We start from the raw sequence: 23,277 nt of genomic DNA, 5'->3' as shown, positions 1-23,277 counted from the left end.
TTTTTTTTGTCCGACCGAGGGGGTATCTAGAGTATCAGATAAATCGGACTCGACTAATCCCTGACCGGCCCGGGAGGAGAGGCTCCATCCCCCCGAACACGATAACCATGGGACTCGAACCCTGGCGGGCATTGGACAACAGCTTAGGAGGCGTGTTGTGACCAATCGAGTTGCCCATGAGAGGTACCAAAAGTCCTTGTCAAATGACACAAATTGATAACATTATCCCTACACTCTTTAATAAATATTTAATCAAAAAGCTAAAAAAAAAAAAGAAACTTTTAAACCAAAAAATGTAGATGAAAAAATTTTAAAAAATACTTCTCCATATTAAGATGGTGGTGGGACAGCAAATGATGTGAGTAAATTAAACCTAGTGAAAGTCAACCATTTAGAACGATTTTAGTGAGTAATTAACACCTTACAAATTTTGTGGGATAGTAATAAAGAAGTCAAGAAAATTTTTTAGAAAATATGTTTTAATACATGATGTAAGTTAAATTGTACTAAAAATTTAAATAATTACTTCATACATGTAGTTTGTAATATAAATCCTACTTATAGAAATAAACTCTTATAAATAAGTCACAATTAAAAACATTAATAAAAAAAATGATCCAATGATCAAATATATATCTAAGAATATCCTATTTTTTTTACCTTTTAACTTTATTTTATTTTTTATTGTTGTTATGAGTTTCATAAGAAGGATAACATAAGAGTAGTATTAGAACAAAAATTTTATCTTCCTTGCATTTCCTCCGAAGAGCCTAAAACATTAAAAAAAAATGTCAATTTAAGAGAGGTAGGTAAAATTTTGAAAACTTAGAGGGCACCAAGTGATATTAGGATGAACGTGAGGGGAAGTTTCTAAAATTATCCCTTATTTAAATTTCGTTTTCCTGCTCGCAATACTAAGTTAAATAGAAAATGCTTTTTATTCTTTTCCCGTTTTGGAATTAATCATTGTCAGTATAGAATTTTTGTTATATCTTTTACCGTTTCACAATTAATCTTTGTCAGTATATAAATTTTATGCATAACACATAACCTTCCTCTCATGTCTCTGCAAAACGATAAATTCAATCAAGGAAAGCTACTCCAAGAATTAAAATTATGGAATTAAAGCTCCATCCTGTCTGCATATATATATATATATATATACACATGGACTAAGCTGGTAATAAATAGTACCGATGGTTTTTAATCTGTTTTTACTTCAAGGAGACGGCAAATCCAGAATCAGACAAGCCGCCATTACAGTTGTAGTAGGAGTATTACTTACATGAAGCCTGTGTCTAGACAGCTAGTCTAAATAAAATGCTCCTAGGCATTTTCTACTCTCAGAACATTGAACAAGAACGTGTTTTTCCCATCAACGGAGTTCAGGACAATTGGCTCCTGCTCCTCTTTAGGTGCCCCAGGCCGCGCAAAATCCGCGATTAACCTCGCAACTATCTCAGGCTTCTCAACATGCGGGAGATGACCACAATCAGGTATTTGGTGGACGCTTGCATCTGGCAATTCACCATGCAGTCTCTGCATTTTATGCCACATGTGACATCAACATAGTGTCAGTAGGAGTTGAAAACAAGTCAGAGGATGACAACATCTATTGTTTTTTTTTTTTTCTTTTCTATAGGAGGGAGAGGTTGTATATGAGATCTTGTGCTAACAAATTGTGAGGGGCAACATGAGGCTCCGCCACTGCACAAAATACGTCTTTTAGTTTTATGCAACTTTTGGAGGAGTTGAAAAGAAGCGCCCATGCATATCATCCACTGGTCAAACTGGCCAGTTTCTTGAAAGCAATTTCCATTTGAATCCTAATTTGAGTTAGCGCTTAGCCACAAAAAGAACTTTAAATGTAAGCTCATATAGATGGAAACTGACCATTGCAAGCTTACTGTTGACAATGTTATCACACTCTCCCCAGATGACAAGAACTTTCTTGTTCACCTGCAAAAAGTGAATGCTCACTTTTTTATGCATTGTAATTCATTCAGTCAATGATGATGAAGTGAACAAGTAGATTTTAAGATTTTGGCCTTTAATATGGTGGTCACATGTGAAATGTAGCGGACAGGATGACAAGATGGCTGTACTCATCAGTCACACACGCACCCAAAACACCATGGGGTTTTGCAAGCATAAAGGAATGAACATAGAATGTCATTAAGTAAAATGAATCAATAACGACATTTCTGCTTGATAATGCAGATGAACGTGGAAAGGTATTATACCTGCTTTATTTGATTAACAACATTATAGCCACCACTAAGCATGTAATTCACAGTAGCATCTTCCCACCAAGGCAAAAGACAGTGTAGGCGGCCGACCTGCTTGGCAAGCAGAATGCATCTGTTAAATATCACTCAAGGCTTGCATCTGCTGAAAGCAAGGAAACGTGTAACCTGCAGAAAATCACACTCACATTGGCCCAGTCCAAGCATTTTGATAAGGGTATGTCATCAAAAGCTAGCAAATTGGCATACAGCCGCAGTGGGAGGCTCTTCAACAAAGAGACCTGAAAAATGTCTACGTGAGAAGCAAACGTGATAAATAAGATGATGATATAAACAGTACCTCATTTCTCCAAGAACATCAACTAAGGCCCCGTTTGGCAAGTGAGTTTTTTGAGTATTTGTCTAAAATTTTACTCTAGCTTACTGTAGAAGTTTTTTAAAAAAATTTTGAAGTGTGTAAATTTTTGAATATTTTAAAGTGTATAGTTTAAAAACTTTGAGAAGTTTTTTGAGGTTACTGTAACTAAAGTTTTTAAAAACTCGTAGCAGACAAACTAGACAAAAAACTCAACTGCCAAACAGGATGGCTACGTGAGGCCCTAAGAATTAGAGGTCCTGAGTTCAAATTCCTCTGCCCCCTCCCCCCTACTTAACTCCCGCCTCTCTCCTGCTGGAAAAATTAAAAAAAAAGAAAAAAAAGATTATCCTAGTTACAATCTTTCATGCTGCTCTATAAAAATCTTACTTTATCATGTTTTAAGAGCTTCTTCATTTAAAGCAAAGATAGAACTGCACTGAGTCCCTAAGTCCATCCTGACAATACTAATCATTGATGTGTGTTTATCTGGTTGGACTAAATCTTGTTCATCAAAATGTCTTAAGAAGTAAAATGAGATAATGGATTCATTGATCCAACGAAGAATGAATTCAAAGATAAGATATTCATCAGTTTGTAGACATTCCTTGTCATTTCAGTTGAAAGAAAATATGTGCCAAAATAGTCCTCTTTAAATTGCTATCCTACAAAAGACTGGAAAAAAAAGATTGAAATACAAATTCCCCAAGTTCATCCTCTTGGACAATACTAATTACTGATGCGTGTTTGTCTGGTAGGACCGACTTTTGTTCATCAAAATGTCATAAGAAGTAAAATGAGAAAATGGAATCATTGATCCAATGAAGAACGAGTCCAGAGGTATGATGTTCATCAGTTTGTAGACATTCCTGTCATTTGAAACAGAACATGTGCCAAAGTAGTCCTCTTTAAATTGCTATCCCACAAAAGACTGGATAAAAAAGAGTGTAAATTTTAAGAAATATAGCTGTCTTTGGAAAGATAAAAGATAATAAATCCCAAATGCCTCAAGCCACATGAAAATGCAAAAATTGTAATCAGAGCTCTTCACAAAACCTTTTTGTTCTCTTGACATATTTTTTGTTACTAAATTCAGAATGATATTCCTTTCCTGTGATGAAGGGCACTGCTGATGCTTAACTCCTTGGATATATGGACCCTAGAAAAAAAAAGAAAAAAAAATTACCCCAGCATATGCTAAAAATTTTGGTAGCTTTGTCAGAAGCCCTGTGCCTTCAGCATAAACACTTGCATTGATAAGAATCAGCTTATCAACCTGCAAACAACAGAATAGATAGCATAAGATTGATGAATAGCACAATTGATGATACCGACAGAAGAAGCAGACTGCAGAGTTATCTTGTAAATTTGGAAGAACAAGGATTTTACAGATCTGTTGTGATTGTATATCTATACACTTTCTTTCATCTCAATCCACTGTCTTTGTCAATGGACAAGTCAACAGTAATTTTTAACTTTATCATTTCATGAATTATGCTGAACAAAGAGCGAAAATCACTTCTTTAAGTGACACCTTCACACAGATGACACAAAAACAATCTCTTGTATGTTCTAGTAGACACATCTAATTTGTACTACATCTAGCAGGATAAGGCTTCAAATGCTTCCATGTTTCTAGTTTTTTTTTTTATTTTTTCATTGGAGGTTATTGGACTCCGTGGTAGAAGAAAATCTACACAAAATGCAAATCCCCCATGCAACCGGCACATTTTTTCAGTAGCTTTCCGTAATTCTAACAGATAGCCTATCAACAGGATACGGCTTGCAAAGCGATTCTAACCGAACTTCCCTCACACGAGATGTATAAACTTTAATATCTGTGTTAACCCCTATCGATTTTCTTTGTAGATCTGGTAATGTATGAATGTATGTGTTGGCCTTATAGCCATTCTTAGACATACATGATTTCTAACTTATTGTTCCTCTCACTGTCTTCACAAACACACACCAAAACCCCAACAGATAAATGTTTGAAATTGGTCAAGAAATTTCATTAAAAGATCATGCTTTGTTTATCTCTTTTTTTTTATAGGCACATTAGTAATTTATTTCATGGGAAGATTGAATACGTCAGAAACTTGAGTGATTACAAGTCAAATTCAAGAAAGCTCAGTTGAAGGAAAATGCTTACAGCTTCTGGAAAGTTGATGGCAAAGTCAATCGCAACTGCAGCACCAAGGCTTGGTCCGACTAGTATCATTGGTCTTTTGATGTGAGTCCTCCAAAGCTATAATAGAAGCTCACAAAGTTAGATCAATATTTAAGAACTAACAAGAACTGCCAATTAGGTTATTCAGTGTGATGGATGGTAATAATCAACCAGCATCCAGGATGTTATCTTTCCAAAGCACCTGGTAAAGATGATATCTTTTGGATGCCGCATCGCAGGGAGGAAGTCTTTCTACACCAATTGAGGACTAATCAAGATCATCAACAACTAGAAGCATAACACAAATCAAAAGTACCTGAACTAAGAGAAAAATTATATTCTCTCTCTCCTCTGAAATTAGAGTAAGGATTTGAAGATGAACCTAGGTCAGAGAAACCCCAACCAAGAATGTCTATTGCCCAAGTCTCCAGAGCAGCGTCCTCAAGTAATGGGTACGTGCATCTCCATTCTAAACAAGAACTACAAAATCGAATGCACACCGGCCAAACAAGGGGGCATAAAGAAAAAGAGACGAAAAGGCTTTGAAATAAAGGGAAATGAGAATAGGCCAAAATAAAAGGGTAGAAAACCTGTCGAAACAATGGAGAAGGACCACTGGATCGGTATCATGTTGAAACCTTGGCTTCACACAGCTGCTCATTATACAACTGTCGGAAAATCCAACCTGATTTGAGAGAGGCAGGATATAAGGAAACAAAAACAGGGCAAAGATAAGTTGCATGGCCAACAATCAGACATGAGAAATTCTGGAGACTTCTTGTGCCCACAACTGCTCATTTTACTCGCTGGAGAATATAACCATCACAATAGAAGTGAAATGTTTTTTCAAGTCAAAAGGACACACACACATCATGATTCTTCACTTTAATCTAATCGGCTGTATGATGCGCATATTATGATTCTGGGCCTCAGCTCTCGAGGAATACTCTAAACAGAACCTTGCTGGATGAACACGAGATGGTCATCATTTATCCCCTTTAGACTTAAATTTAGAATGCACAGCAATGGATGCAACACGCGAGTGACAGAAAGTTGTCATTTTGACTTGAAACACCAGTAAGAGACTTGATTTCGTTTGAGCAAATGCTGAGGCTATTAAGAATGCAGTATATGTTCCATCTCAACATCCGTGCGTATAATAAATTAAGTAAAAAATTTTTATCCCAGACTACAAAAAGAAACGAAGGAATGAAATAGAGCAAAGCTTGTCGATTTCAAAATTCAGAGCAAGAGGACTCGAGTGAAGGCCCTCATACAAGGCTTTGATCTTTTAAAACCACACACCGAAAAAAGGGGGGCAACATTGTGCTTCAACATGCAGAAGAATAAAAAGTTTGTATATATACCTTCACAGGAAGCCTTTGAATCCTCTGAGCCAAAGTTCGTGCAAATGGATCCTTGATTTCTTTAACTTCCTTCGGTAAAAACGAGGGAAACTCGCCATCAACGGCAATAACATTTGTACCCAATCTTCCTCCGCAATTAACCCCCAAATGCATCGAATGCTTCGAACCGAATCGTTCTCTTGCTCCTAGAATCAAGGATGGTCTCAATGAAAAAGCTACCATTTTTTCCAATCAGAAACCAGCAATGCCGTGCAATTCAATTAAGCAAATATCGAAAGAATAAGCTGCTAAATCATGTAGTACTAATATATCAGTACTCAGAATGGTTTGAGTTGCACGTGCATTACTCTGTATCAGGGCTGGTGTGGAGGCGGATGGTGGGAGAAGTTGTGAACTCGAAGTGGTGAATGAGAATACCAAGGTGGCAATGGGCAGCAGTACAGGCATGCAAAATGTGCCTACTCTACCATTTCTGATCAAAAGTTCAAAACTACCCACCGGCCACCTCTCTCCCTCTCTCTCTCTCTGTGGACGGTGCATGTGAGCCCCCGGCTAGTGTGTAGAAGTAGCCAGTAGCAGTAGCCCCACGTCAGTTTGAAGAAAGTAAAAGATATCTGTTTGGATCTAGGAGTTTTTCAAAAATTAGTTTTTTAAATATAATCAATTTTTTAAAAATATTCTAAAAGGTAATTTAAATATTAATTTAAAATTTTAAAAATTTTAAAAAATATCTCAAAATATATTTTAGAAACTCTTCTACTTTTAAATATCTCAAAATATTTTCTGAAAATATCCTAAAATATAATCTAAAAACTCTGTTATAGCAAAAATTTTTAAAAATATCTCAAAAAATAGTTAATTCAAACGGAGCGATGTTGAACAGCTTGGGCCATGGACTATTAAATAGTTTGGATTAACTATTCTAAACCTATGATTTCAATTCAAAAGTGGGCCTTACGTTGGGTAGTGTAGTGTCCGTTCGTACGAGATGCCGGGACCTGACCTAGGTTAGTATAAACTTCATAGGTGGTTACGAATTTTGACAGGGCGCAAAATCCTTTCCACCTCCTTTAAGGCTCCAACAAACCACTTCTCCGAAAAGGGACAAAGTAAATGACAAAATAGAGCTCCAGCAAACCACGTTTGGTCAGTTTTCAGAATGTTCCTAATTTGGCTCCTGTCAATTTTTTGTTTTTTGAAACTTGTAGCTCTGTATAGATAAATAATTACTACCTTCCTTGAAGGATGAAAAACGCAGCACGGCAGCCGCCCTGCCCCACTGGAAAAGGGAGCAAAATAAATGACAAAAAGACAGAACGCTAGAAGGAGGGCTTGAACCTCCGACCTTGTGGTTAACAGCCACACGCTCTAACCAACTGAGCTATTCCAGCTTTGTTGTTCTTTGTATCTTTTTATTTAATAGCAAACGTACCCACACTAATACTTTCTAAATTCAAATGCACGATGAATTGTGTTGATTCATTGTGCATAATATCTAAACTACTTAAAGCCGCGAAGCCTGATGAACAGTTGATTGTGCCGGTTTCGCTGTGGTTTTGCAGCTCATTTTGTCCTTTTTCGTCTTTTCGCGGGCTTCATGTAGCGCCCTTGCTTCTGCTTCCGCTTGTCCTTGTTGCTTTTTTTGTTGCTTTGTTCCCATTCTGCCCTTTCCCTTGGTTCGCCTGTAATTTTGTCCCCAATTTTGTCCTTTTGTTTCTCCTGGATCTTCCGCTGTTGCCTGACTTTACTCACAAATGTTAGCTTTTCTCCCCAATTTCGTCCTTTTCTTTCTCCTCCATTTTCTTTCTTCAAACTATAATTCTCTCTTCTCTTTTATATTTATTATGATATTCATTAATCAATAAATTAATTACTCAAAATATATATATTAACAAACATATTGATTTTGTAAAAAATAATGCCTCGAGTCACCTTATTGTAATTTAAATTTCTGTAACACATAAGCTCATGTACTATTCGTTGACTTTGAATAAGATATTCATTAATCAATAAATAAATTACTTCATGATTAGATAAATATAATGAGCTAACAAGTGTTAGTAATTTTTGACATCAATGATCTAATAGACGGTTTAAAATTACTCTTTAAAATTGTGTTTTTTCTCCATAACACATAAGCCCATGTACCATTTGTTGATTTTGAGTAACATATTCATTAATCAATAAATAAATGACTTCATGATTACATAAATATTAATGAGCTAACAACCATGATTAATTTTTCATATCAATGAGCTAATAGACTCTTTAAAATTGTGTTCGCTACAAGGAATGCAGATAACAGAAGGTTGGCAGATAACAGAAGGTGGTTCAACCGGTCAACCCGGTGAACCAGCCATGAAACCGGGCTGGTCCAATGCTGATTTGAACCTCCGACTTCAAGCATAAAAGCTACGCACACTCACCACTAGCCTAGCAGTTCACTTGGTGCTTATTCACTCCTTCTATATTATATATTATATTTTTATTCTTATTTTATTTCTTCAAAACAATATTTGTTTGGAATCTTTTAATAAAATTTTATTATTCTCTAAATTCTATAAATTATGAAATGGATTTAAAAAATAACATATTACACATTTCATTTTAAAAACAAATATTATTCTTAATAACCTTTTGTGCTTAAAATTCAAAAATAAACTAGATAATTACACTTAGATAAAATTTTATACTTGAAGTTTGGTGGATTACTAATTAAATTTAGGTTTTGTTAATTCTTATAAGAATTAATGATTCTATAATAAATTGGACTAACTGAGTATTTACTATAACATAGTTTATTATAGTTTTAACCATATCAAAAATTATAAAACATAATATTTAAATATATGTAGTGACCCACCGGTTGGACCATTCACCCACTGGTTGAACCAGTAACCCATTGACCCACCTCTTTCACCGGGTTCCTCTCCGGGCCGGGTTTAATAACTATTGTTTACCCTACTCAACGAAAACAATTATTCTATCAACCTCTTTGACAGAGACTTCATCCAGCAATCCTGATCAACAAATGTTCATTACAGCTTATGAGACATAACAGTTATATTCCCCTAAATTATCCATCATTTATGTAATGAAATAAAAAATTTACCACCAACTATGAAATTCCTCTCATTACACAACTTCACAAAATTTTACCATTACCGCCCACTCTAAATATTTACAATAATAACCACACATATATAAACAAAAAAACAAATAATATAAACAACATCAAACAATCATAACATACATTTTCTCACCCAAAATATATATATCAAAAAAATTTCATTTTCTCAAAAATATATATATATCAACAAAAACTTCACACACATCCAATAAATATAAATCAACTATACCAATCTATCTTTAACTTCCATTCACTTCACCAACCATTTTCTAAAAATATCCAATAATTTCTTTCTATTCAAAAAATAGTTATAATTAATTCTATACCCTTTATATATAATTTATCTTCCACAATGTATATATTAACAAAAATATTTATTCTCTAAAAACACAACTTTAATTCTATAATACAAACACAGACTTATTTTTGCTACAAAAACATATAAATATATTTTTATATCCTATTTATTACCCATTTTATATATCTCCACTTTTTCCAAAATATATTTTACTCCAACCAATTATTTTTCACAATATAACATAATTTCTCTCTATTTCAAAAATACTCCTTAAATAATATTCGTTAATAATTGAATTATTAACTTAAAGTTCTTCCATTTTTAAATTAAATAACATAACACAAATGCAACTACCATAAAACACTTATCAACAAAAAATCCATAGCTATTTAATAAATACAAATTAATTATACCACTTTCCATTACCTTCCATTAACTATATTCCAAAAATATTACTTCAATAATATTTCAAAAACTAAAAAATTCAAAAATATACAACCAAAAACCAAAATTTAAAAAAAACTTTTCTCTAAAATTATAACCTACATTATCATTAAACAATCAACAATGGACACCCCGCGAAACTCGCGGTGCACCAGGCCTAGTATAGATTAGTTTATCAAAGAAATCACTTTAGCATAAACAAATAGGAACAGCAAAAATCGAAAACCAATATGTAGGAGCAGTTAATAGTAGGCCTTATTTGGCAGGTAAGTTTTTTGCCAAATTTTGCTATGAGTTTTTTAAAAATTTTAGTTATAGTAACCTCAAAAAACTTTTCAAAATTTTTAAACTATACACTTCAAAGTTCAAAATATTCAAAAAAATCACACTTCAGAAATTTTTTTAAAAACTTCTATAGTAAGCTACAGTATAGTTTTAGACAAACACCCAAAAAACTCAATGGCCAAACGGAGCCATAGTTCGAACTGATCATGAGTTACAGAGATAGCCTACACCGATTTTGCCCCTAAATTTTAATACCTATAAATCATTAAAGAACACATATTTAGATTTATTAAAATGACATTAGTTTTTAATATTAAACTGGATCTCATGCTTTATGAATAGTAAGATAAGATGTGCATTAAAAGTGCTTATGAAATTAAAATTCTCTTTTGGCTAGAGCTGTAAACGAACCGAATCGAATCAAGTATCTCAAGTTTGAGCTCTGTTCGTTAAGCGATTCGAACAACGTTCATGTTCGTTCGTTAATTTTCGAACTCCAAACCTGTGTTCGTGTTCGATTCGTTAAGCAAAGTTCATGTTCGAGCTTGTGTTCGTGTTATTTGAGTATATAAAGTCTACTGCTGATTTAAGGCTAAACTGGCCATTTGGGGTAAGTGCCACTTCAGGCAATCATCCACAGGAGAGGTAATTTATCTAGGAATGGCCTTAATAACTGTGACAACAAAATCAGGGAGTATTATGGAGATTATGTTGAGGTTCCAAAACTCTATTTCTCCAAACATTTGGGAAATCACCATATTTTCTTCCCCTTCAATAAGTGGGCCAGCAATTGGTTATCTAAGATGTTGAACAAAAAATTTTGCCTCAAACTTTATAAATTGTACACCAAAGTAATTATCCCTCACTAACCTTGGTTTTCCTTTTAAGATAAACAAAAAGGCAATCCTAATTTAGAAATTATACGATAACTCGTAAAACGTTTATCCATAAAAAAAAATATAGAAGATACTACTATATGAAGAAAGACAAATCTTTTATTTCTTTTGGTCTAAGATGGCCTCGAGATTAGTCTCAACACTCCTTTGTTTTTCTTTTATAAAAACAACTTAGTGAAAGAGGTTAAATTTGAAATATTGAGAATATTCTTTATTTATCATATAATTTAGAAAAGGCAACTGACCCCATAAAGTAGAATCATCATAATACTGGGGCATGTGTACAATTATTCTAAACTTGTGTTGTTTTTCAACGTGCTGAGGGGAAAACTTTTACATTAATATATCTCGTGAAAACAGAGCGGAACTGATTTACCTGCCACGTGTAAGTCACGTGACTTAGAAAAGGAGCGGACGGTTTGCAGTCCCGTCGTTGCAATCTGTAATGGGCAGTTCAAGTTCTTGTCAATCTCGGCCGGTTTACGTCGTAACAATCGGTAGTCCAAAAGTAGTATAGACCCAAAACGCACGGACAGATACGTCTATATGCTCAGAGGTAGTTTAACAGCTCGAAATTCTGTTGATTCGGACGACGATATTCACGTCAAGAAGAACAAGGAAGAAGAACCAGTTGCAACATAGGAATCGGCGTCGATGACAGAGGACAATTTCCCTAGGGTTTCCTCTTCTGAATCTATCGATTCTTCATCGACGAAGCAGAGGTGCTTTAATGTTGTCTATCCTGATTAAGAATCCCTAATTTCCTACTTTATGAACGCGGCTTTTGGATACTCGTTGAATTATGTTCGGCATATGTTTACTAGTCCATTAATCTGCAAGTTCTTAAAAGGTCGATCTAAGCGTTTATGAATTTTAGAGGGAGAAAATATTTCAGTGCTACTGGAGAAGGAGGTTTATACAATGAAATAGGCAAATAAATTGTGTTATTCACTTATTAGTTGTTATTTTGGACTTCGCGGGAATTTATGTTGGAATTTTTTTTTTGATTTATTGGTGTCTAATTATTTTTGTTTTCCAAATTTGGCATTCTGGATGCAGAGTGTTACAGTAATTAAGATATTACTGACACGGCAATTATAATTTCCAGACTAGGATGACTTGCTGATACAGGAATTTATTGTTGGCTTTAGTTAATGCTGAGAGAAACATGCTAGTATTTTCTTGCTTCTTAATGATGTTGATATGTGCAACTGAAGAATTGTTTCTTAAACTTACCTCCACCTGCTGAATTTTTTTTTTTAAAAAAGGAAAAAAGTATTGAAAAGAGAGAAAAATGAAACTTTGAACGAAAAGAAAAAAGAAAAGAGAAAGAAAATTTAGGGAAGAAAGTGCAAATCTGTATGAATCCTGCACAGCTTCATCAACTTATGGCTATGGTTGTGTGCATGAGCTTCAAGCAGTTTTTGCCATGGCAGTGATAGTATGTATTTATTTATTTATTTATTTATTTTTGCAGAAAAAAGAGGAAGTGGGATCAGCCTGCCGAGTCATTGGGTTCATCTGGAGTAGCAGCTCCTGGTCTTCTTCTATTACCAAACTTGGGATCCCTTCCTGGAGTTGCATTACCTGGTGTAGCTATAATTCCTAGTGCTTCTTTCTCAAATTCTCTTACTGCTAGTGCCGCAACTATTCTGCCTGTTATCCAGTTGCCTTTACAGCAACATGCGACTGCCATTGCCCAAAAAATAAATCAGGTAAGAAAATAAAATGGTTAAGTAGATACTTTTCCCCTTCCTCATCATGGCTGTGTTTTCCTATTGATAACCTGTTTTGTGTTAAGCTTATCCTTAGACATTAAGTGGGAATAAGCTATTGTATACAATTCCACTGGTGTTAAGTGGCCATCAAATTTCATTTATTCAACTTTCTACAGAAAATAGGATTAGTTTTGAGTCACTGATTCCCCTACGCTCTGTTGTGCTAAATAGAAATCGTCTATGTATTGAAAGATATTTATGTAATATTAACTAACATTTCAAAGAAATTGTTTTAATACCTTTCACGAGCAATCATCACTTCAAACACTACTGGTATGAGAACGTATTGGTGGTGGAAGTAGAGGTAGTGAAAAGTTGGTGTGTCATAATTTTTTTTGTGTTTTGATAAAGTAGAAGGAGAGTTTATTTGCTGTTTGAATTATAAAGACAAGACAATGTTCTGTTCCTGTCACAAATTTTTTATTGTTAGGAAGACATTTAGTAATCATAGTGTCCTAATTGTTTTATCTAGAGCCAGAGTGTTTCTTTAAACATATTTGACATGTAGTCCAATTGTGCTAATGTAGCCTAAGATCCAAGATGAACTGATAGCACGAGAAATTGTTATCAATGATGCTGATTCTACTGTGCGCTATAAGCTCACAAAACGCCAGACCCAGGAAGAGGTAATTTTTTATGGCTCCAAATGTTAATTTTTTGATCAAACGGTTTGAGAAACATGAGATACTTTTTGTTTATTGTAGACAAGTGTTTGAGACTTACGCACACTTTGTCCTCCTACAGATTCAGAAGTATACGGGTGCCATAGTAATTACTAGGTTAGTAGTCTTCTATAGCTTTCTTGAGGACCTTTTTGTTTTTCTGTTTGTTTCATGCGTGAGGTGATTGTTAAATGAACTCTGCAGAGGCAAATACAGACCCCCAAATGCACCTGCTGATGGTGAAAAACCGTTGTATCTTCACATATCTGCTGCGGCTCATGTGAGTGTTCACGCTGTAATTCCATTTTACAACTTGTAAATTCCCTTTGGACTATGAATAATCAATTTCCAGTTTGCTTAGCGTTTGCATAACAAAATTTTTGTCCCAGTGGAGATGGTACTATGTTGACTCTTTGTAGTCAATAGTTGGCAGATGGGAAATGAGTTGATTGTTTTACAAAATATATAAGAATTCAAGTGTTCCCATGACCAACTCTTCCAAGCTCCTTAAAGTTGGCTTAATGCGTACTAGGCCAAAAGTTATTTCAGTGGTAGAGATGGTACCTTCATTAGTCAATTGTCATCAGTATTTCTTGATAAGATTACTTATTTGTGTGTAACAACTACTGTTAAAAAACCGCTATCATGTTATTGGGTTCCATTTGACAAAAGATTGTGTTGTCTAAGGAGTTTTTTCTAATTTACTTTGGTACGCTGAATGTACTTATTGGTTAATATCTATGTATTCTTTTGCTTACTTCAGTTGGAAACAACAGCAGAACGGATCAAGGCAGTTGATCATGCAGCTGCAATGGTGGAAGAAATGCTCAAGCATGGGTCTTTCAGCAATACCATGAATGTAACAATTCATTTTTTTTTTTTTTTTGCAAATTTGTTCAAAGATGCAGTACCAAGAAATTTGATAAGCACAGTTGTCTTTTTTTGATCAGGTCAATCCCTCACTGAGTGCTTGTGTGTTTTTGGGCTTTGAAGCAGATCCCTCTCTGAATGTTGCTGCTCGAATTCGTGGACCAAATGTGAGTTTTTAGTTCATTCTCTTTTTTGTCTCCTTGTTATTTTCTCCTTCTCCTGCTCTTATCTTCTTTGAAGGTGGTTGGAAGTTTTTCCTTTCTTTCCTTGTATTTTTTTCTGTTTCTTTGCTGCATGGCGAAATATTCTGATCTTTCAAGCTCTCTCTGACATCTCCAAACAATTGGGAGAGATTCTTTTTGTTGCTGCTTGTTGGCTTTTTTATGTGCAGGACCAGTATGTAAATCACATCATGAATGAAACGGGAGCAACAGTTTTGCTAAGAGGACGCGGTTCAGGATATTGTGATAGTGTACAGGATGATGGTAGTCGTTTGCTTTAACCAGTTTTATTTTTTGATCTGTTAGGTTCTCTCTTCATTCTTAACGTGCCTTTGAGTCCACAGCTTTTACTCTCTTTGTAGAAGGTCAACAACCATTGCATTTACTTTTGTCGAGCAGTAATGCAAAAAGTCTTGAACGTGCTAAGCTCCTTGCTGAGAACCTTTTGGACACAATCAGTGCAGAGTTTGGTGCATCAAGGTAAATGGGCATAATTAGCTTTCTGTAATTATTTATTGAAAACAGAAAAAGCAGAACTGAGATCACTAAAAGGAGAGCTGCATGCTTGGGTTGGACGGTAAAGCAGTTTGAACCCTTTATCTGTTTATCCTTTTTGTCTCGTCTTAAATTGGAAATGACAAACATGGTTCTTGTGTTATTTTATCAATCTTTAAATGGAAACCAGAAGCCTCTCATACCTTATAAGACATTCTATTCTGCACTGTTATTTGACAATATTTGTTATTGTTTACTCTTGTGATGTACTGAGCTTGTTAGTGCTTCTTAAAGAGAATAACTTGTTGCTGTGCTGTATTTCAAAGGGTTTCCTCATCTAAAGTTTATGGTGCTGTTCCTCCGCCACCACAGTTACTTGCTGGAGTTCAGAGTTCCTTGGATGAGTCAAACCCAAGTGTCCCACCGTCTGCCAGCTTGACTGCATCAGCTGCACGGTCTATTCCATCAACAGTTTCATCAATCTCAATTCCTGGTGCATCTAGTATTGCTTCTCAAGGGCCTGTACCACATGCTGGATGCTCAAATCCTGCATCTGGGCTGTCTCATGCGATTACTGGTGGTTATTCCCTGTCTTCATTGACTGGTGGGACGAGCTATAATGGTTATGATGGAATATATCCCCAAGCAACACCTTTGCAACAAGTTGCCTTGGCCCTTAGGCAGTCAACTTCACCAGTTACTACTTTAGTAGCTCCTGCTGTTACAACTGCGAGCACAGCATCGTACACAAGTACGTGCTCCTCATCAGAGAAGGATAAGCGTTCTTCACAGAAAAGAAAGTTTCAGGAATTACCAGCAGTAGTTAAAAGCCTAGCAAATACAAACCAGGTATTGGTGGTCATTCTCCTATTTATCATTTTCTGTGGTAGCTGCTACTGTTTGACAGATTTTCAAGTTTAAACAGTCCCCTCCCCACTCAAAGGCAAAAAGGGAAAAGGGCTACAGAAAAAGAAGAGGATAAGAAAGAAAGAATTCAGATTTACTCTTAAAATGTTCTCATCATCCATTACGCACTGATGTCTTGCTTCTGGAACTGTTAGTCCCTATGTAGTAGTATTGCTACTACAATGTTATTTATTTTCTCACTTTATTACTTCTTGTTCCAGGTATTTTCTCTGATCTTTTATGAAGCTAACAGGCTGATACTGGACTTCTCTCGTGGACACTAATGTGTTTCACAGGGTTCCTTGTTCTGGAGGTGGCATGGGTTGCTCTATGCTGTACCATTTTCGTCTGGACTGAATTAAGATTGTGATTCCCTCTGGCGCAGAATTACATATATGCTCCTGTATTTCTTTGTGGATCATGCATTGTTTGAATTTGTTTATTTTTAATTTTTAAGGAGTGATCATAAGTGTTGGATTTGGTAGTTTAGCTGCTTCATTTCATTCATCTCCTAAATGCTTGAGGTGGCTTTGGATTCATTTTAGTTGCCAATCTATTGGAGTCACTCATTTTAAGTCCGGCTTTAATCTTTATTGTGCAACTACCCTAAAAACTACATGATTAATTCACAGTTTACACAAAGGGATGGCATAATCCTACATGTGGGCTGCCATTGAGCCCTTATATCACTTTAAATAGTTTCTGTGGCTGCTTCTGCTTGTGGGTATATGTTTTCTCTATATTCCAGATGCAGGAATATATAATCAAGACCTTAAGGCGTCAAAATGTTTTGCTGTATTTTGTTTCTTATTGCCACATTTTCTGCTGATATTGAGGATTTGTTTGGAACCTTTCTTGAAACTGTTACAGGGATCAGAACTTGCAGAGCCATGTGAACAAACATCAGATATACATGGAAAAGATATTAAAAGGTTGGTGCAGACATCAGCAAATGGAATAATTCCAATCCCTCCAAGAACAATGCCCCCGCCAACAATGCTGCCACCCCCACCAAAATTTACTACATCAAGACCTGGAATTTATGGTGGCAACAGCATCAACAATGGCTTGAAATCTGAAAGTGTACCTGGTAGTTTCATGGTTTCTTTCCTTTTGGTTTCTGATTTTGAGCCTAGATTGTAGAAAAGAAATATATACTAATTTCCTATAGAACAATATAACTGGTTGCTTGCGGATCTTTGCAAGATGCTTATTCTTGAAACTTTTTGACTTTCAGTATTATAAGCTTTGAGATTTATGCTTGTCAAGTTTTAATGAAATGTCAGTTTACATGTGTCTCAACTCCCCCCCCTCCCCCCAAAACCTTTTTCTATCTAGAGTTGTTCCTTATTTTCCACGGTCATCATTTCAGATACATTAATCAAGTTAATGGAATATGGGGATGAGGATGAGGATGATGATCTTGATGAACCAAATGAAGACTCCATCAAAAGATGCTCCAGTACTTTGGTGGCTCCAAAACCATTCTGGGCTGTCTGAGTCGCATGTAGCATCGTTGTCTGGCCTCCCGTGGAGATTTTGGCCGCATATTCTTCTTGATGCTGTAGGCTCTTATGCGGAATTTCAGTTTTAGAATGTGGTAAAATTTTGGTATACTGCATGTTCTGTGCAATTTTGTAGCTCTATTTCAATTTTTTTGTGGAATTCTTGAAGATCTGTTGGTGCTAATGCGTCACTTTCTTACATAGAATGGATACGGTGTAATAGAGATTATCCAGTTTTATTTCCGGGAAGGTTCTTGTAGTAGATTTGTCGATCATGTCATTGAGGCAGCAAAATCAAGACTTCAAATGAATCAACAGCTAGAGGTATTGAAAAACCGGCAGCGCTATTTGGAAAGTTAACAGTGCTAGAAGCTGGTTGTGGCCTTGCAGCTTTATTTCCCTTTGATTACAAGATTGAGATGAACCTGCCTTTTACATTCCAAATTTTTTAAAAATCATGAGCGCTGTTTCTATGCTTTTGCTTAATACAGAAATATCCATTGGACAAACTTCAAACGCGGAGAGCATTAAATGGAGCAAGCCGGAGTGCAACTAGTAAACAGCCAATTCAACTTTTGATTTTAATTTTTAATTTTTGAGCGAAACAAGCAACGCCCCCGTTAGACTAATCTTAGCTGCTAGCAGCTGGCAGGAGAGGAATCACCATGTTGTATCTTGACGATCTCATTAAACACACAGCCGCAGAGAGAAAAAAGAAAAGAGAGGAAAGCATGGCAGACCACCAATTTTTACCTCTCCGTTTTCTTCGTGCACGGCACAACTCTAGGATTGTGTACAAGAATATATATAAAGCAGGTGTAAGGGCCGGTTACACAGCAGAACTACGATATCCCGGTATCATTTCACACCAATAGTAATCACGGTAAGAACTAGCGCAAGGCTTTGTTCATATGTACCAATACGGGGACAGCAGCAAAGGAGACAACGGGAATCACCTCCAAAACAAATCTTCACAAGTTTCGGATAAGATTCATCGACCATCACTAATTAGAAAATTGAAAATTAAACCTACTTGGGACAAAACACATGCAGCATTCAATGCTTTAATCCCGTGTGGTTTCTCGCTTTCCCTTTCCAAAGAAAGGAGTCCAGCCTTTCAGCTAATAAACCACGAGAAAGCTTCTGCATGCATAACACACAGCATAGAAACATAAAACTTTATTTGGATAATCTCTTCAATTCCTCGCCCTAGAGCACTAGATTTGTGTACAAGCAGGTTCTTGATAGGGGAAAAGAGAACTTTCAGCCCCTTGTGTTGACGTAATCATTGGAATCATCTTCATCATCATCATTATCCTTGTAGTTTGCGTTCAGTGTGTCTTGGCCAAAATCTTCGTCAAGAGCATCTGCTTCCCCTTGATTGCCACTCAACTGTTCCTGAGCTTGTCCATATGGCGAGGCATTTCCATCAAAACCAGAGTTTGCAAATCCACCTTGATTAGATGAATCACTGCTCAAGTAGTGGCTATCTCCACTAGCACCAAAATTGCCAGCGTTCCCATCACCAACTCTACTTCCGTAATTGCTGCCACTGAACCCATCCATCCTGCCATCCCCACTAGCATATTGATTGCTATTTCCATAGTTTCCACTATCATATCCACCTCTTGGGCCACCACCTCCATAACCGCCACTTGCATATCCTCCAGGGCCTCCATAACCACCATTTCCACGACCATAGTTAAAGCCGCCACCGCCACCATAACCATAGCCACCATCAAATCTTGGAGCCCGAGGCCTGTCATTTGCATAATTCACCCTTATCCGTCGGCCATGAAGATCCTTAAGGAAAACAAATCATACTGTTAGTTAGGTTCCCAAATGTTATGGTCGGTAAACTTTCACCTTATACAACAAAAGAAGTAATTTGGTAAAAGAGACAGACATGCAGAACTAGTCTTACAGTGGAAAACAGGAACACAATTTAAAAAAAAAAAAAACTAATTAATAGACATTCTGCTGATATCCAGATATAACTTTATTGTAAGTTATTCATCAATGGTGAACCCTTGAGACAAATTTATCACATTGCCTCTTTGGGGACATGCAACTCAACCATTCAGTCAGTCAGGCATGCATCTCCATACTTCATTGAGATAATTGATTTAAGTCATTCGAATGATCTCTCTTTCTACTGCAATCATCCGAGTCAAGCATAATAGTCACCTATTTCGATACGGTTCACTCATGTACAATGTTGTATACAGGATGACAACCACTAATCATGAAAAGAATAATTCAGACAGCTCCTCTCTCTCTCTCTCTCTCTCTCTCTGACAAAAAATATAAAATAAAATAAATAACCAAAAGAAGCAAAACTATAAAAAAAACCATTAGTACCTGGCCGTCAAATGCCTGAATAGCTGCTGAAGCCTCCTCACTAGAGGCATAAGTTACAAAGCCAAAACCTCTTGAGTTTCCATGGTCACGATCCATGATAATTCTAGCTGTAAGTAAAGTGTATAAATTAATAAGTAACAGAAGCTTTATACTTGGATACAACATTGTTCCCATTGTAAACTAATTTCACATGCAGGATCTAGAAATCTCTCTGTGTCAATCTTTTTTTATCAAGATTGCTTTCTGCAGTACCAACAAATAAAAACAAACACGAAACTTGCAGAACAGAAAAATTCCAAGCTTTGCCCCATTGCATACAAACATACACATACAAAAATTTTGTATCGAGATACAAGGATACGTGATCTTTAGAAATGAAAAACTATTCCTCAAGATCTACATGGAAATCTCAATTTTGGGGTAAATATTTACTGGTTCGCAAGATTATCAAACTCATTTAAATGTCAGAGGTCAGACAAGTGTATCAACCACAAAAAAAGTATGACAGAAATCAAGGGATCGATTATGATGGTGCGAGCAAACTGCTGAATACCTTCAACAACTTCGCCATGCTGAGAGAAGGCTTCCTTCAAACTCGTCTCATCAGTGTTGTAAGAAAGCCCTTCAGGAATAAAACATCAGTTGACTTTGGAGAGCAAAAAGCAGCAGAAAGAAGAATTTTGGGAAAAAAAAAAAACAGAGAGAGAGGAGTGAACATATTACCTCCAACAAAGAGCTTTGAAGATGACATGCTTCTTATAGTCTGGTAAAGTGACGAGTTGGAAGCAGATAATTCCAAATTCATATGCCTGCTCACTCTCAGTTTAAGCACATTGCTAATTCTATTGACAAAAGCCATGTCTACACCTAGAACAAAGTACACAAAGTCATTGCCATTATTTCATAATAAACCAGTTGCAGAACAAAGCCAAGAACAATATACACACTGAACTTCAGAACACAGGCAAAGGAAAACTTTACAAAGAAATAACCACAATTACTGCATGGGACAAGGTGAACTAACATATTCGCAGACTTTAGAGAATCATATGGGTCAAGAAAGATCGCTTAATTTCTTTCATACGAGCGAAAAACAACATGATAGGTGTACCAGCAGTAGGATGAGAAAAATCTAGAAAATAGCCCAATTTTTTTTGTTGAAATCAAGCCCAGTAACTTGAACGAAACAAGGAATATGATATAGTACAACAAGAACCCATCTTTTTCCAAACGGACAAACGATTTTGATAATACGCAAGGTACCTAAACCAAATGCATGATATTACTAAAGCCCTTCGTCTTAATCAGGAAATACACACAAGCCCCAAATTGAATTGCAAGTAGTCAACAAGAGGGTACAACCGCAAATAAAATCTAACGAATAAAAAGTGATAAAACCATAACCCTTAAAAGAAGCTCAACAATCGCGATAAAACTGAAATGAAACGCTAAATTAGAGAATCAATATTCTAAACATTTCTTACTATAAAATGTCAAGAAAAAGGTTTACGGTTTTGGGAGAAGACGAAACAGACGAGCGAGAGACGTATGATTAAGTGCCAAAAGACTCAGACCTTCTCTCTGACAGCAGCTGCCTCTGCTTCCGTTGTCACTTCACTTCCCTTCCCTTCCCTTACCTGCGAGGGTTTTAGGAGAGGGCCGAAATACTTTATAATGTGGGGAGGAATGTTTACGCCGTTGATCTAAACTACATAGGTACATGATTACCGTTGGATGGCCAGTAAATAATGAGGTCAAATTCAAAGTCGATTTTTCTTTTAAATATTTTTTTTTTTTTTTTTTTTTACGAGGATGAAATTGATCACATTAAATTATCTATCCATCATGTTGGGTGAAAAGAAATGAAAATCCCTCAAAATTGACTTAATGATGAATAATCCTTGATGTTCCTGAATTCACTTACCTCAAAATTTTCCTAGTTTGTTAAATAGAATTAAAAAAATGGTATCATGAGATAGATTAAAATTTATGCCAATAAAAGTTATTGAGTAAACTATATACTAGTTAGCAATTAAGAGTGAAGTAGAGGGAAGCAATAAAAATCCTGTTGAACATTGAAATTTGTGAAAGTGTTCAATATGGAGGCCGATGACCCATTACATTACATCGTTGGATACAAACGAAAACTTATTTGATTGTATTATAAATATATGTTTTATTTATTTTGTAATTCTTTTATCTAACATACGTAACATCATCACGAAAAATGATACAATAATATTCTAAAAAAATTTACTAAATATTCCTCTATCACAGCACTTTTCGAGGTGCCATGCTTGACAACATGTTTTGGAGTTAACTGTCAAAGAATTAAGACATGAGTAGAAACAGAGTAGTTTTCTTTTTCTTTTCTTTTCTTTTCTTTTTTTTTTTTTTTAAGACAAGTAGAACTACAGTAGTTGGGATCAGTTCGCCCTTGTTAAAGAATCGTTATGCAGCTAAAGTCGTTGTAAACGTCTATATCAAAGTTTCCCATAAATTGGTTTCTGCAGCTTTTGGACATGTTAGTAGTAGCAGTAATAGATTTTGAATCAGCCACAGGCAAACTCACTCCCTTGTATGTTCTCAGATCATCAGAGACTTAATAAGGGCCACAGAGAAATGGTTAAAAGCTAGGGGAAAAAGGCTAGCTCCGGAGAACTTCTGCTGATTCACGTGGCAATTTTCCTGCGACTTGACCAAGCGACTTAGCTTACAAATTCTTGAAGCAATCAAGCAAAGCAGACCCATTATGCCTGCCGTCTTTGCAGCTTCATCTTGACTCATTGATGTTTCCTTCTCAACCATAAATATGGACTTCTTGCTCTTTATTTCAGGCAAAATAGTCTCACCGGTTGACGGTGACAATCTGCATCAGTCACTCAACGATTGGTGCAGGGCCTACAAAGATGTAATATCGGCGATTGGGCAATCCCTCATCTGGTCTTTGCATTTCACATCGGCATGAATTCTCTCTACTTCCACAGTAGCATTAGGACCACAACATCTTGGAAGGATTTGCCATATTTTATTCACCCCTTCATAAGAACACACACACAACAAAATGAAAGTATGCAGCAGCGCATACCATGGAATCTTTTGCGAGGGTATATACAGATTGCATGGCACTGCAATAATTTGCATTTTAGTTTTTGAGATACAGAGAATACCAAACTCCAGTCTCGCATGCATGCCACAATTAACTTGTAATTTTGCATATAAGAACTACACACACAGTCTGCGCAGTTATACCTGAATCAGGATTCAGGAGGTGGATCTTTTCACTCC

General features: G+C 36.0%; 3 protein-coding genes and 1 non-coding gene across 14 annotated transcripts; 1 reads left to right on the top strand and 3 right to left on the bottom strand.

Moving 5' to 3' along the window:
- Positions 1–1,253: 1,253 nt before the first annotated feature.
- LOC113753811 (uncharacterized hydrolase YugF-like) lies at positions 1,254–6,554 on the bottom strand. 3 transcript variants are annotated; one of them, XM_027298055.1, is made up of 10 exons: positions 6,139–6,554; positions 5,362–5,456; positions 5,154–5,251; positions 4,974–5,023; positions 4,754–4,849; positions 3,788–3,877; positions 2,435–2,527; positions 2,244–2,339; positions 1,894–1,959; positions 1,255–1,539 (listed from the first exon to the last, which is right to left on the bottom strand). In XM_027298055.1, exons 1-10 carry the CDS (start codon positions 6,358–6,360, stop codon positions 1,327–1,329), a joined length of 1,119 nt encoding a protein of 372 aa, XP_027153856.1. In that variant the 5' UTR covers positions 6,361–6,554; the 3' UTR covers positions 1,255–1,326. The 3 variants fall into 3 exon arrangements, with proteins under 3 accessions (XP_027153857.1, XP_027153856.1, XP_027153855.1); XM_027298054.1 differs by having other exon boundaries at positions 4,943–5,019; XM_027298056.1 differs by lacking the exon at positions 1,894–1,959 and having other exon boundaries at positions 1,254–1,539; positions 4,943–5,019.
- Positions 6,555–7,455: 901 nt separating this feature from the next.
- On the bottom strand, positions 7,456–7,529 carry TRNAN-GUU. The gene has a single exon. It is a non-coding gene; the product is annotated as a tRNA-Asn (tRNA).
- A 4,051-nt stretch (positions 7,530–11,580) lies between these two features.
- On the top strand, positions 11,581–17,983 carry LOC113752964 (protein RIK). 6 transcript variants are annotated; one of them, XM_027297032.1, is made up of 12 exons: positions 11,581–11,913; positions 12,669–12,906; positions 13,497–13,595; positions 13,714–13,748; positions 13,836–13,911; positions 14,395–14,490; positions 14,582–14,668; positions 14,893–14,986; positions 15,067–15,202; positions 15,544–16,066; positions 16,994–17,213; positions 17,496–17,983. In XM_027297032.1, the coding sequence occupies exons 1-12, from the start codon at positions 11,846–11,848 to the stop codon at positions 17,621–17,623; spliced, it is 1,800 nt and encodes a 599-aa protein (XP_027152833.1). In that variant the 5' UTR covers positions 11,581–11,845; the 3' UTR covers positions 17,624–17,983. The 6 variants fall into 6 exon arrangements, with proteins under 6 accessions (XP_027152833.1, XP_027152834.1, XP_027152832.1 ...); XM_027297033.1 differs by having other exon boundaries at positions 14,564–14,668; positions 15,088–15,202; XM_027297031.1 differs by having other exon boundaries at positions 14,564–14,668; positions 15,085–15,202.
- A 474-nt stretch (positions 17,984–18,457) lies between these two features.
- LOC113751681 (glycine-rich RNA-binding protein 2, mitochondrial-like) lies at positions 18,458–21,667 on the bottom strand. Of its 4 annotated transcripts, none has more exons than XM_027295774.1 (5): positions 21,564–21,667; positions 20,713–20,856; positions 20,543–20,611; positions 19,990–20,096; positions 18,458–19,431 (listed from the first exon to the last, which is right to left on the bottom strand). In XM_027295774.1, exons 2-5 carry the CDS (start codon positions 20,846–20,848, stop codon positions 18,892–18,894), a joined length of 852 nt encoding a protein of 283 aa, XP_027151575.1. In that variant the 5' UTR covers positions 20,849–20,856; positions 21,564–21,667; the 3' UTR covers positions 18,458–18,891. The 4 variants fall into 4 exon arrangements, with proteins under 4 accessions (XP_027151575.1, XP_027151577.1, XP_027151576.1 ...); XM_027295776.1 differs by having other exon boundaries at positions 21,474–21,629; XM_027295775.1 differs by having other exon boundaries at positions 21,500–21,629.
- Positions 21,668–23,277: the final 1,610 nt, after the last annotated feature.

The sequence above is a fragment of the Coffea eugenioides genome, chromosome 11 (genome assembly GCF_003713205.1).
Source record: "Coffea eugenioides isolate CCC68of chromosome 11, Ceug_1.0, whole genome shotgun sequence".
Classification (NCBI taxonomy): Eukaryota; Viridiplantae; Streptophyta; class Magnoliopsida; order Gentianales; family Rubiaceae; genus Coffea; species Coffea eugenioides.
Note: the sequence above shows the minus strand (reverse complement) of the source record. Positions and strands in the feature narration are given on the sequence as shown.

Bases quoted from the DNA above. Each gene is read 5' to 3' on its own strand.
- LOC113752964 (XM_027297030.1), top strand. From the start codon at position 11,846: ATGACAGAGGACAATTTCCCTAGGGTTTCCTCTTCTGAATCTATCGAT. The intron at 13,912-14,394 runs GTGAGTGTTCAC...TGCTTACTTCAG, and splicing joins ACATATCTGCTGCGGCTCAT to TTGGAAACAACAGCAGAACG. The intron at 14,987-15,066 runs GTAGTCGTTTGC...TTGAGTCCACAG, and splicing joins TGATAGTGTACAGGATGATG to CTTTTACTCTCTTTGTAGAA.
- LOC113751681 (XM_027295774.1), bottom strand. From the start codon at position 20,848: ATGGCTTTTGTCAATAGAATTAGCAATGTGCTTAAACTGAGAGTGAGC. The intron at 20,612-20,712 runs GTAATATGTTCA...TTATTCCTGAAG, and splicing joins TTCAAAGCTCTTTGTTGGAG to GGCTTTCTTACAACACTGAT. The intron at 19,432-19,989 runs GTACTAATGGTT...GTTTTCCTTAAG, and splicing joins TTCAGGCATTTGACGGCCAG to GATCTTCATGGCCGACGGAT.
- LOC113753811 (XM_027298054.1), bottom strand. From the start codon at position 6,360: ATGGTAGCTTTTTCATTGAGACCATCCTTGATTCTAGGAGCAAGAGAA. The intron at 5,252-5,361 runs GTTTTCTACCCT...TCGATTTTGTAG, and splicing joins CTTCTCCATTGTTTCGACAG to TTCTTGTTTAGAATGGAGAT. The intron at 3,878-4,753 runs GTAAGCATTTTC...TGTTGTTTGCAG, and splicing joins CCATCAACTTTCCAGAAGCT to GTTGATAAGCTGATTCTTAT.